General features: G+C 38.0%; 1 protein-coding gene across 1 annotated transcript in view; it reads right to left on the bottom strand.

The window, feature by feature from the left end:
• Positions 1–15,609, bottom strand: part of MED14 (mediator complex subunit 14) — a 56,394-nt gene that overhangs the window by 18,477 nt on the left and 22,308 nt on the right. Inside the window, exons 3-11 of the mRNA XM_031556565.1 lie at positions 15,528–15,605; positions 13,489–13,515; positions 7,713–7,818; positions 6,898–7,071; positions 5,989–6,118; positions 4,152–4,280; positions 3,684–3,791; positions 2,708–2,840; positions 2,027–2,177 (exon numbers count right to left, since the gene is read on the bottom strand). Coding sequence (XP_031412425.1) covers positions 2,027–2,177; positions 2,708–2,840; positions 3,684–3,791; positions 4,152–4,280; positions 5,989–6,118; positions 6,898–7,071; positions 7,713–7,818; positions 13,489–13,515; positions 15,528–15,605 — 1,036 coding nt within the window. The remainder of the gene's footprint in view (positions 1–2,026; positions 2,178–2,707; positions 2,841–3,683; positions 3,792–4,151; positions 4,281–5,988; positions 6,119–6,897; positions 7,072–7,712; positions 7,819–13,488; positions 13,516–15,527; positions 15,606–15,609) is intronic.

Below are 15,609 nucleotides of genomic sequence, written 5' to 3'. Positions count from 1 at the left end.
ATGGGCTTTATGCCCTAGCACACAAAAACAAAGCTTAATAAAATGATTACTTTGGAATTCATCTGCTGAGAACTTTGGTGAACCAAAAGCGTTATTAACCCGAGTATTTGTTCACTACAAAATACAACAAACATACAGTCATCAGTCTCTATGCAGATCTACTTGTTCTAGATCAAGGCTGGAGTATTTTCCAGCTCAGCATGCACCTGTTCATAACAAGCTTAAGCTATGGAAAAATAAACAAAACTATTAGAATATGAATACTTCTACACAAGTCATAGAATGGTTTGGGCTTAAAGGACCTTAAAGACCATCTAGTTACAACCACTATGCCATGGGCAGGGACAATTTTCTCTAGATCAGGCTGCCCAGGGCCCCATCCAACCTGGCCTTGAATGCCTCCAGGGACGGGTCATCCATAGCTTCTCCAGGTAACCTTGTCCAGTGCCTCACCACCTTCACTGTGAGGAATTTCTTCCTAATACTTAATCTAAATCTACCCTCTTTACATTTAAAATCATTAGCCCTTATCCTTTTACTATACTTCCTGGTAAAAAGTCCCTCTCCATCTTCCCTTTAGGTTCTCTTTAGGTACTGGAAGGCTGCTCTAAGGTCTCCCTGAAGCCTTCTCTTCTCCAGGCTGAACAATCCCAGACCTCTTAGCCTCTCTTTACGGGAGAGGTGCTCCAGCGCTTGGACCATATTTCATGGCCCAAATACACACGTAGCTGTAGAATGAAACATAACATACTCATTTTAGTCTTGCTAAAAGGAGTGACAATATAGTGAGATGAAGAGGCAGACTGTGAACACGAGCAACCCCACTGAACCCAAGAGTATCTATCTATAGGCAGCGCTGAAGTTTACATCTCCAGCTCATATTTGCTATAACTGACTTGTGCAACCTAAATTGAAGCATTTACATTTATAAACTGTAAAGTGTAGGTATGTATTACCTACATATTTTGCCTAAGTAAAGCCACAGTTTACTACAAAACCTTCTTCTTAACATTACGTTGCTCTGAAAACTGTTCAAGGTAAATTGAACCAAAATTCTATTCTTGCATAAGAGATAAGTGCAGAATAGATTTATTCCAGCACAGGAGTATATAAAATTTCAGTACCTACCTTCATGTGTAACCAGAACAACTTTGTCCTGTAAGATTAGCTTTCCAAGACAAGGCCTTAAAATCAAGCATTCAAACATTCACAGGAGTATTTCAGTTCAGCAGCTGCTATCAGTTACATAGACTTCACAAACAATTTACTATAACTTCTACAACTACATCAAATTTTCAGTACACTAATGTATAACAATCCACTCAGACAAATCTATTTGTTTGTGCTGGTATTGTATAGTATCTTAAACACAAAAAGACAGCCAGAATAACAATCTTAGCTGTAATTATATAACAGCAGAACAGCAAAGCCAGTAAAATCTCTAAGCATAGAGAATGAAAGGGGGCCAGCATTAACTTCGATAAATCTCAAATTTACAATGGCCTCATTGGTCATAATGTAAAATCAAATTTTGCATAACCCCTGTAACAAGCAAACTACATTGATTCTTTTGTACAGCATTTTCCAATCATAATGCAATATTTTCCAAACTGAATAATGCTGCTGGGTAATCAGCTCAAGTCACATGTGAAGCTGATTTTCATAGGAAAGTTGCACAGCATCTCCAAGACAGAAAAGAGAAGCTCCTTATAAGAGCTGTTTGTAAAATAGTTCAAGCCAAGCACTAAGTATAACTTAAGCTTCACTGGTGCTCCCCATAGCCCCAGCATTCTGTCATCATAAGTGGTACATAAAGCACTGAAAAGTAGGTGTAATGTTAAAGACAAAAGTCAAGATCACTAATTTGTAACAACAATCTATGGTCTCAACATTAACACCCTGTGATCTACAGTGACAGGTTAGTATAAGTCATAGTACTGCTCTTTGAACAGAATCAAAGCAAAACAAATATTTTTAAGTTGCTGATTTACAGAAGTAGAACACTTCTTACAAAGCAAACTTTTACCTTCATGGCTCTTTCCATCAGTTTGGAATCACAGGCTGGCAGTGGAGGTTCATGGGATATTTGCAAGGGTTTTGAGACATCAGTCTCATCAATCTTAATGGTGACCTTATGAACAGAGGCAGTCCCTGTTTTCCTGCCAAGCACCTGTTGGCTTAAAATAAACGGAAAAATTAAAACATGTAATTGAAATAGCAGAAAAAATGCTTTTCAGCAGCTAATTCTTAATTCTGAGAGCTCTGTATAAAAGCAATATTATGTAAGCTGAACTAAATAAAACATTTAGTTTAATCTTTAAATGAAGAAACATTAGTAAACTATATCTACACAAGGAGTTTTAGATGGCTGCAAACTCAACATGGGAATCAGAAGAGCATTTTGATCACTTTTTTTTTTTTTTATTTCTATCTAGTTTAAGTCAAGCAATAGGCATGATGAAAGACTGACAAATTGTCAGTTTATTTAGATATCCAGGAAAATGAGCTGATTTTATGATTACATCCACTGCTTTTATGTACGTGAATGTACATCGCTCACTTCTTCACAAGAGAATGTTCAGGAATCTTGGAATTCCACCTCAAAAAGAAAATACAGTTCTGAAAATTCTGGCTCCAATTTAGGAAATGAAAAATGCTCCTATTGTTTCATTTACTAAGTTTAACAGCTTTTTAAAAATTAACTTACTTCCAAACAGAGAGCGAAAGGCACTTCCCTGCATGATATCGCTCCACTTGCACTAGGTCACCCCAGCGCTCCCGAATCAGCATTAGTGTTTGTGAATGCAGGACTTCCAACTGAAGTGCTAGGCAGAAGGAGTCTGAGGAAGAGAGTTAAGGAAAGAGAAGACATCCAAAGACTGTGCTCACTATGCAAGTCCACTGCCATAAAAGTCAGGCGTGATGCTGTCTGAGAACAAGCTAATGTACAAATCTAGAGATAAATGTATGTAATCAGCATCAACTATTTCTAAAAGTTTGTTGGGTTTTTTTTCTGTAATCTAGGACAGGTTGCTAGGCAAGAGCGTCACAGTAGCTTTAGTTCAGAGATTTCAACTCCAATCACGTTTTTTTTTTTAAAAGCAGATTATTAAAAAAAAATTCAATTCACCCTATGATTACTATTAAGCCCATCTTTCATGATCACCCATTAGTAACATAAATGTGTTTGCTCCTCCAGAAACTATTTCACTGAAAACTATTCCATAGTGTCAAGTAATTTGTCCTTCGCACGTACAAAGTCACTGCACTGGTTTTCTGAACAAGCTATATCCCATTTCATTATTGGTACAGGTGCAACACAGTTAACACACTGTACAGTTAACATCAGCATATTAATATGGTTCTACAGCAAGAATTGTAAGCTCCCAAACCTTTTATGTCAGCATCCTATTCTATTTCCAGAATCAGTATGATGCTTCACTGCCTTACCATACAGCCTGCTGTCTCAAGTACTTCATTCTTTACATCTGTTGATCAAATATGCAAAATGAAATTTTACATGCTAGTGAATGAGCTTAACTGTCTCCAAGGCCATCGTTTTTACTCTTCTTCCAGACATTTTCCCTTAGCTTAATAGAGAAGCCACATTTTTGGCCTCCACCTACTAAAAAGAGCAAGATTACATTACACAGCTTATTCAGAAGGAACTTTCAGAAGGATACGCAGACAGTTGTACATGTCCTGAAGTGGCTTTTCATCAGCAAACAGCCGTGACTGGACTAACTGATGGATGAAGTTGATCTGCATGCTGTGAACCAAGGCTCGACCATCTTTCAGAAATCAAAAACCATTCACATTAGATACCATGAAAATGGGCATTTGAATAAATAATAAAATAAATAAATATTAAAAGATAACTGTACCAAGAAACTTTCACACCTCAATTTCTAACATCATAACACAATCCTTGGTTTACCGTGGAAATTTCAGGAAGTCTATTACACTGTCATAGACTACCACTGATAAGGTATCTGAAGTATACAGAGTGAGGTAAAAATTGGATGTGTATATGCAGCTTTGTTATCTCAAGTTGTGATATGCAAAAGACTCTGCATAAACAAGACTTATGCAATACCACAGAAAAACAACGTTAAAATGAATGTGTAAACTTTGTTTTCTGTATTTTTTACCTCCAGTTTCCTTGTCTTCAACCAAAATTTCCAGTTTGAGAAGGCGCCAGGGGATGTCAGGGTCATCACCCATCACTGTCAAGGTGGCCTCAAACTCCCCCTCAACTCGGAACTTCACACGACCATTGGCTAAGGAAGAAAAAATATTTTATTTCACTCGGTCTCATAAGATGCCTCATATTACCAGTGCAGTAGTTCCTGACACTCTCACTGAATTACTTCCCTACAGACTCTGTTCTGCTGCATATGTTTATGTTCAACTCTGAGGTTTCAAGAGCTGCTTATGCAACAATACCAGTGCCAATAAGCAGCACGGACAGAAGTCTCCAACTGACTTGCACAGCAGTAATTTTGTCACAATAATTTGTCAGCATTTGTATTGCTTTAACACAAAGTTACACTGAGCTGACTACTAATATCTGAGATTACACAAACAATATGTCTAGCTTAAATTTTCCAATTTGTTGCTATATTCAAGGAACATCCAGAATAGGATCGCAGACAGGAAGCCTAGGCTAAAATCTAGCACTGGAAACACATTTCACAGCAAACCATTTATTTAACATAAAAATATTTTAGCTCCATTTTCATGCGGAAATACGCGCTTCCGCATACTTCACATATATGCTCATAAGCAAAGATTCTGTACGTTGTCTATGTAATTGACATATACATCCTTACATTTTTGTGAGCACAGCTATCATGGGAACAGAGGCGACCAAAACTATATAAGAAAGGTCATAAATGAAACGAGAAGCAAAGCAGACGATAAGGTACAAGTTCTTACTATGAAGTGCAGGTCGATCTTCTTCTCAATCAACTACCAAGTACGCCACACATATATCTTTATAACTCTTGATATTTAGAAATATTCCTATAGAAATTCTAATGATTTTAACTTGAACTTGCATATTAAAAAGCATCCCAGATATGCTCTCAAAAGAAATCAAATTCAAGCCAGAAATTAATATTGAAATGTTTAGTTAACAGAAAAATCTCATGGCTAGGATAAAAATTCATTTACACATCATTAAGATAAAAAATGGCTCTAATAGTGATATTGAGGTGTTTGCAAAGGGATCACTGAAAACTACCAATTTTCAGAAGTATCTTCACTCTAGATCTAGGGGATATAATTTATACAAGGCTAACTTTTCTTAGTCAGAAGTACAGACTAGGTCCATTTCAGGTCCATTTTTTGCAATTCTGCCATAATCTAGTTTGTAACCACCCTTTCTGTAGAAACAACAACAACAACAAAAAACATCAGAGCATCAACCTGTACTTGGATTAAATGAAAAGAAATCTCTATAATTTAGAGATCTGGTTCTGCAATCAGCCACAGAATAAAATGTGTGCACAAACATCAACGATTTAATTCATGAGGATGAATGTTACTGCAGATAAACAGAGTATCTAGGAGAAATACCCAACAGTTTAATTAAATGGAATTTTTAAATTAATGTCAGAAAAAGCAGTTGAATTGCATGGCCTAACATGGACCAGGCACTGAGAACTTCTATCTTGAAAGAAGGGGAGAACGTTTCATAAAACACTTGCTGAAAAATCAAGGCAGTCTCTACACCATTTTACCACTACCTGAACAGGATTTCCTTCCAAAAGTAATTATTATTCCGGCAAGATTATTGGTATCTTCATTCTCAAAAGAGAAAAAGATAATTCGATGTCTGAGAGAGACAGAATTCCAATCTTACTAGATTAAGCCTATCTAATGATCTCACTTAAATTATCTTTTGGCTTTTTTATTTAAGCACTAAAGTAACGACTAAGTCAGTCTCCAATAAACTGTTCTTCAAAAAGTGATTCAAGTTCTTACCAACTGTAAGATTTGCCAGCTGGGGAGGGAGATCTGTAGTTACTAAACGATGTCGAAGAATCTGGTTCAGCTGATGAAGGGTGGTTTGCTTTTCACTCTTTGTAATTGGGTCAGGAGGGATTATCTTATCCTGTTAAAATAAATATTAAAAAAATATCTTCTATACATCTCAAACACATCTCATACATTGCCAGTAGCAATGACAAAAATGAACCACACCAGAAGTATGCAAATACAATCACACAGGCCATTACAGTATTTTTTCATTGCTTTAATCTGGCATTCAATTTTTTTTTTCTAGTTATCTATAATTTGCCCGAGACTGATGAGTGAATAAAATTGCTCAACTTGGACAAATTAAAATAATCTTCGGCCTTACATTAGGCTAAACTTGTTTTTAAATACTAATATTTGAAAGCCAATCCTTATCTGTAGCTGTAGATCTAAGTCACAGATATTATTGTTCGTATTACTCTACAAATCTGTTATTCTGCATTTCATCAGTAAGAAAAGACAACAGCATTAAAAAGTGCCATAAGTAGTTCACTACTTCTCAAAATACAGTATGCTATAGCCAAAATCTCTGAGAAAACAGGTGTTTGTATCTTATTTTTTCACTCTACTTTTCTAGTATGGTGGCTTACCGTGTAGAAACACAAAGCATCAAACAAAGAGCTGCTATTATATCCACTCCAGAGATGAGCTAGTTGAAACAGAGAATGTTTCACTAGGAAAGGATAACTTGCTCAAATAGGAAGTGCCCCCTGTCAGAAATTGACACTACAGAGTCTCAGCACTATGTCTGTAGCAAACGACACTTCCATTTGCACACATCAGACAACTGGTTTCTTTATCGTGTATTTGATGGGGATCCCCCCACAGACCAAGTGATACTGTAATATTAGTTACCCTAATGCAGGTAGGTAGGCGTGGGTACGATCCGGTTGTCAGAACATCAATTGCATACGGGATAGCAAAACTAGGTAGACGAGCATGAACCAAAGCATCTCTGGCTAGAGACGCCAGACGATCAGCAGTGTCCACAAACAGAATGGCTTGCTGGTCTAAAAAACTTGATATCATCTGTAGAGAACAATGGAGGATGGGAGAGAAAAAAGGAAAAAGATGTGTCAAAAATGCACAAATCAGTGGTTCTTTATATCCAGCTCATCTGATATGTGGCAGAGATGATTCTGTCACTTCCCTCCAATTCTAGGACTCACATCTGTAAAACAAAGAATGAGTGCTCTGCCGTAACGTTCACATGCAAGGACACTTTCAATCTATGCACTTCTGGTGCTGTGGAGGATCTGTGAAGCCTCACAGCTCTTTATCTGGTGACTGCTACTGGAATCCAACCTAACTTGTTTGCAATCACTCAAAGCTTGGTGTTTGCAACACTGTGCTTTATTCTTACTTAACTAAGAACAGAACTTAAATTACAGCAAGAACTAACACACTGAGATCACCACCTTCTCTCTCCTGTTCAAGAACTCTTGAAAGGATGCACAATTTTTTATTTTTTAAATAACTGAGGAGTTTTGGGGAACTGTTAAGAACTGTTTAACTTCTCAATAGGAAGAAATTGGTTATCATTTAATGTCCATTTGCTGTGAAATACAGGTCTGGTTTTTTAAAACTTCTATATTAACGAAAAAATAGATGGTACCAAAATCCCATGCTAATAAAAGATTGTTTCATACCCAACTCTGTTGCCAACTTACCGCACATTTTTCCACCTTTCCAGCATTATTAGCCCATTTGACTAAGGCTAATAAACGAACAAACAGCTGACGAGTACGGCTTGCAAACTGCACTATTTCTATTTTTCTGTAAAAACAAAAAACAATCATATATGCATTAAGCTGGTGCTCAGACACATAGTAAACCTGCAATTTAACTGTGTGCCATTAAAGAAAAAAAGTAGTTATCAGAACTTTTAATTGTGCTAACGTAGGCAATCACTAATACATTGCTTGTTTAAACAGAGCACAGGAAAAAAAAGACTGAGCTCACTATTTTAAGCACCTAAATGCCAACAACATATAGGGATTTTTAACCAACCAAGAATGTCTGGAGAAAGAGAAAAGCACACTCACGAGAATGAACTATTAATTTTAAGAGAAACAATTCACTAGTGGACTCACTTGAATTCTCAAGATTTCCCCAGGGTTTATGTTTAAGTTGAAAGCAACAAGCACAGCTGAACAAAACACATTCATCACCACAACAGATATTAGCTACCACCAAATAGAATTTGCACCTCCTTCTGATCCTAATCTGTAACATACATACTCATAACACAGATAGAGTAGAGCCTCTTTCTGCTGAAAGTCTTGCTGTAATGAGGTAAACTCTTCTGTGTAATCCATAAAGCATAATCTGATTGTACCAGGTGAGTATTTGGGCCAGAAGCACCACTAACACCATCTGGCTCAGTCTCCCGCATTAGATACTACAGACCTCATCCAAGAGCTTGGGCATCAAGCCAATAATTTCCCCACATTACACAGCATATATTCCAGAATAATCTACAGTCTGATGTTAGACTTCAAGTGGCAGACAAGCTGCTACAGGTACAGACAGCTTTACTAGGATAGTTACTACACTATCAAAGTAAGACGTGGAACATTTTTTTAAAGTTTTACAAAAACACAATGGAGTTTGGAAGACATTTATAGTGAGACTTGAGATGTCAATAATCTTTCAAACAAATTCCCTATAGAAGTAGCTAAAATATAGAAGTAGTTATAGCAACCAAAATTTTGTGGTAACAAAAAGCATGACAGCAAGAAAATTTCAGAGTGCTTTTCCATAGCTGGAAATCAAAGATAGACAAAAAGTAAAAAAGAAACACAACAATTTAATAATGAAAATTACTGAAAGGAGTATTCCAGGAATTGCTTCATTAATACTTCTTTATGAAGTTACAGGCACTCTGTTAGATCTAACTGACAAAATCCTGCTTCAATAACCATGATTGTCACCTTCAAGTCACAATCGCACTGGGAATTCACATCCATCTACCCCTCTCTAAAGAACCCAAGAGTCTTTCAGTGCTGCTGTGTTTCTCTGTTCTTCATTATAGATACTGAACTTAATGTTGGGCTGCACAAAAAAATGTCTTCAATGAAGATGAAACTTACAGAAATAGTACATTTACAAGGCCTATACAAGCAAAGCAGAGCACATGAAAAAGCTTTTGAATGACCACACTTAAGAAACAATCCTTCAAAATAGTTCAGCTTTATTATAAATAAGAATCATTAAAGCTTTGTTTCTAACAAAGACTGTTCCAATGAGCAGAAAGCTTGACTGAACAGGAAACCCCTGAACAAACTGAATACAAATAGGAAGTACAAAGAAGGTTGGAGAGGGCAATACATAGAAACTGTTCAAGCATGCAGAGACCAGCACAGAAAATAAGAACTCAGAAGAAAAACTAGCAAAGGATGAAGTTCAACAAGAACTTCTATACTATAGGTCTATAAACAGCAAAAGACCAAGGAAACATGAGTCCAATGCTCAGTGACGCAAGAGAAAACTGGCATAGACAAAGCTGTGGGATTGAATAGATACTCTACTGTTAAGTTCTGATCTTAGGTATTTCAGATCCTTCAGCATAGTGACAGAGCCTAGGGGAATGAACCTTTAGCTTCAGTTGGAGAATATCAAGTTAAGGACTACTTCAGCAAACCTGACATACAAAAAGCCATCAGAGCAGATGCGATGCATCCAAGGGTGCTGAGGGAATTGACCTCTGAAAGCACAAAGTAACTCTATCATTTCCCAAAGGCCAAAGCAATAAGAGGTCTTAATGACTGGAAACAAGGCAAACAACATGCCCATCTTCTAGAAGTACCTACATGCCAGAGAGCCAAAACTCAGATAACAAGAAGCAGGCAGAAAATCCTTCCAGAAGCTACATCCAGGTAAACAAAAAAACATGAAAGTGGCCTGGGAAAAGCCTGCACGATCTGCCAAGAACAAATCATCCCTGATCAACACAACTGCCTTCTACATGCTGTCCAGCTCCATAACCAAGGGGAGAACAGAAGATGCCTTTCGAGCAACTTTTGACAAGATATCCCACTGTATCATTGCAGCCAGGTTGGTAACATGTAGAAGGGATCAGTGGACTACAAACTAGATGAAAAACTGGCTGCAGTGCCAAACATGAAAGGCTGACTGACTATCAGCTGAATTTCCTTAAAAGTGATTACTGCTCACGTTCCCTACTGCTCAGTACTGTGGCCAATACAATTAAACACCTCCATAAACAACTGACATAAGGTGAAGGACTGCAGTCTTCAGAAGCTTGCAGGTGATGTCAAACTGGACAAAACAAAGGGACCTCAGCTGGCTGGACAGACTAGTTGACAGAAACCCGATGAAGCAAAACCACATGCAAAGTCCTGCACCTGGACCCAAACAGCCTTACATAAAAGCACAGCCTGAGAACTAGGTAGCAGTAGTATGCATAAAAGGATTTGAGGGTCCTGGTGGACAGATGAAGAGATATCAGCAATGTGTCATTACCTCAAGTCGTATTAGCATGAGCACTGCCTAAGTCAAGGAAAACACTTCTTCATGTGGAGTCAGCACCTGTCTGAATGCATCTGAAGCACTATGTCCAGTTTTTAACTCTCTAGGTAAGAAAGGTATTTGCCACACAGAAGTAAGTTAGGGGCTGGAACACATGAGATACAAAGAACAACTGAAGTTATTTGCTTACACCTAATAGGAGGCGGCCATGGGTGATACTACTGTTGTCTTGAAATATCTAAAGGAGAAATACAGAGAAGACAGGAAGAGACTCTTATCAGAAGTGCAAAAGGATGAAGAACAACAGCCACAAACTAAACCAGCAAAACACACCAGCTTGACATTAGAAAAGCAAACAAAAGAAACACACAAGTTGTTTGAAGACTGAAGTAGGTAACAGGAGATCTATCTTGAAGGTATGTTTAAAACTCAACAGAGCATGACCTTGCACAATCAACAACTTTTATTTTAGTCTATGTCTTTTATTTGAGGCAGAGGATTGGACCAGGTATCTCCAAAGTGCCCTGCAAACCAAAATTATGTGTATCAATGAAATTAACGAACTAGCAGCCATTTTGTCATAAACAAGAAATGGAAATGAATATTTCACAAAAAAGATGTGTAATAATTGCACTGTTGTTGAAGTCATGAATAACCTATTTTTACAGCAGTTGTGAATTTTTGTTTAGATGGTAGTCTTTGCTGCAGATTTAAGAAGTAATAGACTGCTTCACAAACAAAAACAGGAGAAACTGCTTTCCTTTAAGAAAACAATGTATTCACGTAGTTGCTGGAAGAGTAAGAACAAGGACTGTTTGTTAAGGAACACATATATAAAGTTTTACCATTCGTTTCCCCACAGCAGAAGATACGGCCTTGCAAAGTCATTGTAATCCATTGCAGAGGATAACAGAAAAGATACCAAACGTTATCAGTGAGAAAGCCCCTGGACTCCCTCCAGTATTTAGCTTTATTTTTACACCACAGAACTGACAGTACCTTTTTTTAATCCAACTGCTTATCTTTCTCATTGCAAAAATACATTGGAAGCGATTTATTCCTATCAGTGACAATGATGTGAATAAATAAGACTTCTCTCTGCAAAGTAATATCATACTAAGATTCATCATTTCCTATCAGTTTTTTTTTCCTATAGCATCTTTTAGCTTGCCGCCATTAAAAAAAATGTAGATGTTATATGATTTTTATTTATTTTATTTAGAAGATAACACCATCACATCCTCATCCCAAATAAATATAGCATGTCGCTAGGCTAATTTCAGGAAACAGTGCTTCAAGCACAACCTCTGCTGCCACAGCAGCTCTTGAACTTAGTAAAATAACAAACCAAATCATAAAAACCCAACACAACGGAATAATCTGGGTAAACTACACTTCTTAACAGGCATCCTCGAGAGCTATAAAGCCACTTCATTAAGAAGAACTAAATAAGTCAAATTCAACATGGATGCGAACATTTAACATCAAGATGCATTCAGTTACAGGACACGGTGACACACTGGAACAGGTTGCCTGAAGAGGTTGTGGATGCCTCGTCTGTGGAGCATTCAAGGCCAGGCTGGATGTGGCTCTGGGCAGCCTGATCTAGTGATTGGTGACCTAGTGATTGGGGGGTTGAACCTAGGTGATCATTATGGTCCTTTTCAACCCAGGCCCTCCTATGATTCTAGGTAAGCACTGAAGACTGTGTTATTTTCCTTTACCTGTATTCCATTAGGGTTTAACGTGTTGCTTCAAACAGGTGTGCCCTGCAAAGCAGTTTTCAGCTTGACCACAAAATGCTCAATGTGTAGATGGGAGAAGCCCCCACACCAGTAAGAGGGAGCTCTGGACCCAAGCTGAATGTCACTGTTTCAGCAAATAATAAATTGGTCTGATGGTTGGCTACCCTGCACACAACAGGAGGTTGAAACTAGATGATCATTGTGGTCCTTTTCAACCCAGGCCATTCCATAATTCTATGATGATTCCATGATAATTTAAAATGCAAATAGACTGCTCTTCTTTATAAAATATTATATGTAAGAAAAAGGACATGCAAGGAACCATTCCAGGTTATGAATTCCTGAAATTCTGATTATTTCAGAACAGGTTATGAGAATTGTAGAAGATGTGAGATGACTGAATTGATGACAATCCTGTTACACAGAATTCTTTATTAACATTCTTTACATCCTTAGGAATAACAGAGCTGTTACATGTCTTCAGAGAAAATTAGGTCAATAAGGGTGATAACACAAATAGCAAAAGATGAAGCTTATTCAAAATAACGAAGAACAGCATCTCAGAGTTCACTCAAAGAAACAAAAAAAACAAATCAAGTTCTTTCATCCAGGGGAGAAGGAAAGGGAATTAAACAAATGAACAAAAAAGCCTGTTCTGGTTACTTGTTTTCAATTAATCTTTATACTTCAAAACCACACCAAACAGGTAAAAAATACAGCTGTCAAACAGTGCCGTATGATAAGAAAGATGGTTAATACAAAAAGGTTGATAAAAAGTCTTTACCTTGTCGAACCACTACTTTTGAACAAGATTCAACATGCTAACTAGAATCCAGGTCCTCTACCTCCCTTTCCTATTAGACGTACTGTCACATCATTGCTTCAAGTTCCATTGTAATTAAGAGAAAAATGCCCTTAACAGATTTCACCTGATATAACAGGAACATCATGTTACTGAACTGTACAAAAAAACCAACAACACCAAACAACAACTATATAAAACAAAACAACAACAAAACCATATTGTTGTCTATGCTGAGGAAAATCTTGAAACTACGTAGTGACGGTAAAACAAATAAGGCTTATTTTCTTGCAGAAAATCTAAAATTAGGAGAAAAATATTCCTTTCAGACAGTTTTATATTAATCTTAACATTCAAAACAAGGTTTTGTATTTAACGTGTATTACAGACCGTCTCATTTTAACTCACCTTTCCATATCGGTCTTTCTCGGTAATCTATAATAAAAAGGAAAAAGACAACATGTTATCCATTGTTCCATTATGCTTCATATCCCTATAAAGAAAAGTCTTATTAGCAATCTTCAGACCAGTACAAGAATTTCTACATACCTAAAAAAGCATTTCAAAAATCCTGATTGTAAATGTCTCCTAAATACAATGAAGTTGCATGTTTGATAAAGGAAGTAGTTTGGCAGCTCTACAGAGCAGCCCAGTTAAAGCAGCAGGGGTGGCAGAGTACTGTATGGGAAGTGGGAAGAATCAGGTGTATAACAGGACCACAAGACAACAGCCAGAACCTGACAGTTAAGCTGGAACTGGTCAAGTTAATTGAAAAGCTTGGTGGATGAAAGACTGGGCATGAGACAGCACTGTGCACTTGCAGCCCTGAATGCCTTCAGTATCCTGACAGTTGGATGAGGTCCTGGGCAGCCCGATCCAGTGGGAAACATCAACAGCAGGGATTGGAACTGGTTGCTCTTTAAGGGCCCTTCAAACCTAAGGCATTTCATCATTCTATGACGAATGTTTAAATCTCAAGATTTCTGCTAAGCCAGCCGTGCTATATAATATCACCACCTGTTCCCACTGAATATCTATGAAAAGGATTAGTTAATGCGTAATAGCAATCATAGAACACCTACAGCAAGATTAACTTTGGCTGTTTCTGACTTGCCTGAAGCAAGTTTATCTTTCAATAGTCTAGAAGTGAAGAACTGTCATACTCCAGAACTTTATTAACTACCTGCACAACAGACACTACTGCAGAAAAAAGGGGACAGTATTCTCATCAGCCCTAATGTCCTAGAGTTAATACTGGCACATCACTTCCAAGTTATTTTTCATTCATGATGCTGATAAAGGAGCGAGAGCTCTTTGTTGAAGGGAAGGAGAAGCATACTTTCCAGTTGGACTTTTTAATAGCCAAATCCATCCTTTATGGAGAAATACAGTGGAAAAATCTAGCCCACTCCACTTTTAGAGGAGACGCCACAGAGCTTAAAATCTTACTTGATGAATCGGAGTACCTAAAGCAACCTCCATTTCTTCTTCACACCACTTGTCTTAGTTTGTACTTCAACTATACACTCAAGTCTAAAGATCCAGTTCTACACCAGAAAACACAGAAGACATCACAGGCAAATGTTCCTAAAAGAACACGTACAAAATCAATTACTGCCTATAGATATCATAAACATACTGCAAAGACTTTTCACTGGCATTTTTGAAGTTTTCTCAAGACAAAGTAAAATTCCTCATCCTTTCTAGAGTTTGAGTGCTTTTAACCTCAAGTCAAGCAAAACTCTGCTTGCATACTTGCCAGATGTGCTTTACAAGAAAATATGCATGCCTTTCCCCTGCCATTTTCTCCATATGTGACTCTGTGAAAAATACACAATCCCTCCAAGAATCTTTGTTTAAACAAACAAAAAGGTGCACATTTATTCAGAGACAGAATGCTTTCTGGAAAGCTTTTCTTGGCCTTTTTTTTCCCCTTGCAATTTCAAGCAAAACCTTAGCACGGCAGATTGTGAACATAATGGTCTTTTATTTTTCCCTTGAAAGCACTCAAGTGGTAATTTAAGGACCGTATAGGTAACTTCAGGAGTCGAAGCCCTTGAAAACAACTGAGTTTTCCACTTTTCATTGTTATGTATTTTGACACCAGTACAAGCACTACAGGTGGGCTTTCTACCAGGCATTGAACTTGAGCACTGGCTACAACAACTTTCATCCATCTGCTCTCCATTCCCCAGCCTTTTCCCCTTTTTATGACAGGTGGTTTGCCAGCTTTCACCTGGCCCCGGAACATAACCCGAGGAGAGGCAAAGCCACACAAATGAGGCTTTTTGTCGGGACAGGAGCTAAGGAAGGTGCAATCACCTCCCCACGCTCTAACTCGGCTCTGGGTCAGGCCCCAGCGAAGCTTCCTCACCGCCGGGCTGCGGCACAAGCGGGGAGAAAGGCTCGGGAACAGCCAGGGCGGGCAGGGGGCCGGAGGCACTCACAGGTCTGCCAGCACGGTCAGCTCGGCGTAGGTCCGGTGCAGTAGAAAGTCGATCAGGGTGCTGAGCCGGTAGCCGGGGCTGG

This window comes from Meleagris gallopavo, chromosome 1 (assembly GCF_000146605.3).
Source record: "Meleagris gallopavo isolate NT-WF06-2002-E0010 breed Aviagen turkey brand Nicholas breeding stock chromosome 1, Turkey_5.1, whole genome shotgun sequence".
NCBI lineage: Eukaryota > Metazoa > Chordata > Aves > Galliformes > Phasianidae > Meleagris > Meleagris gallopavo.
Note: the sequence above shows the minus strand (reverse complement) of the source record. Positions and strands in the feature narration are given on the sequence as shown.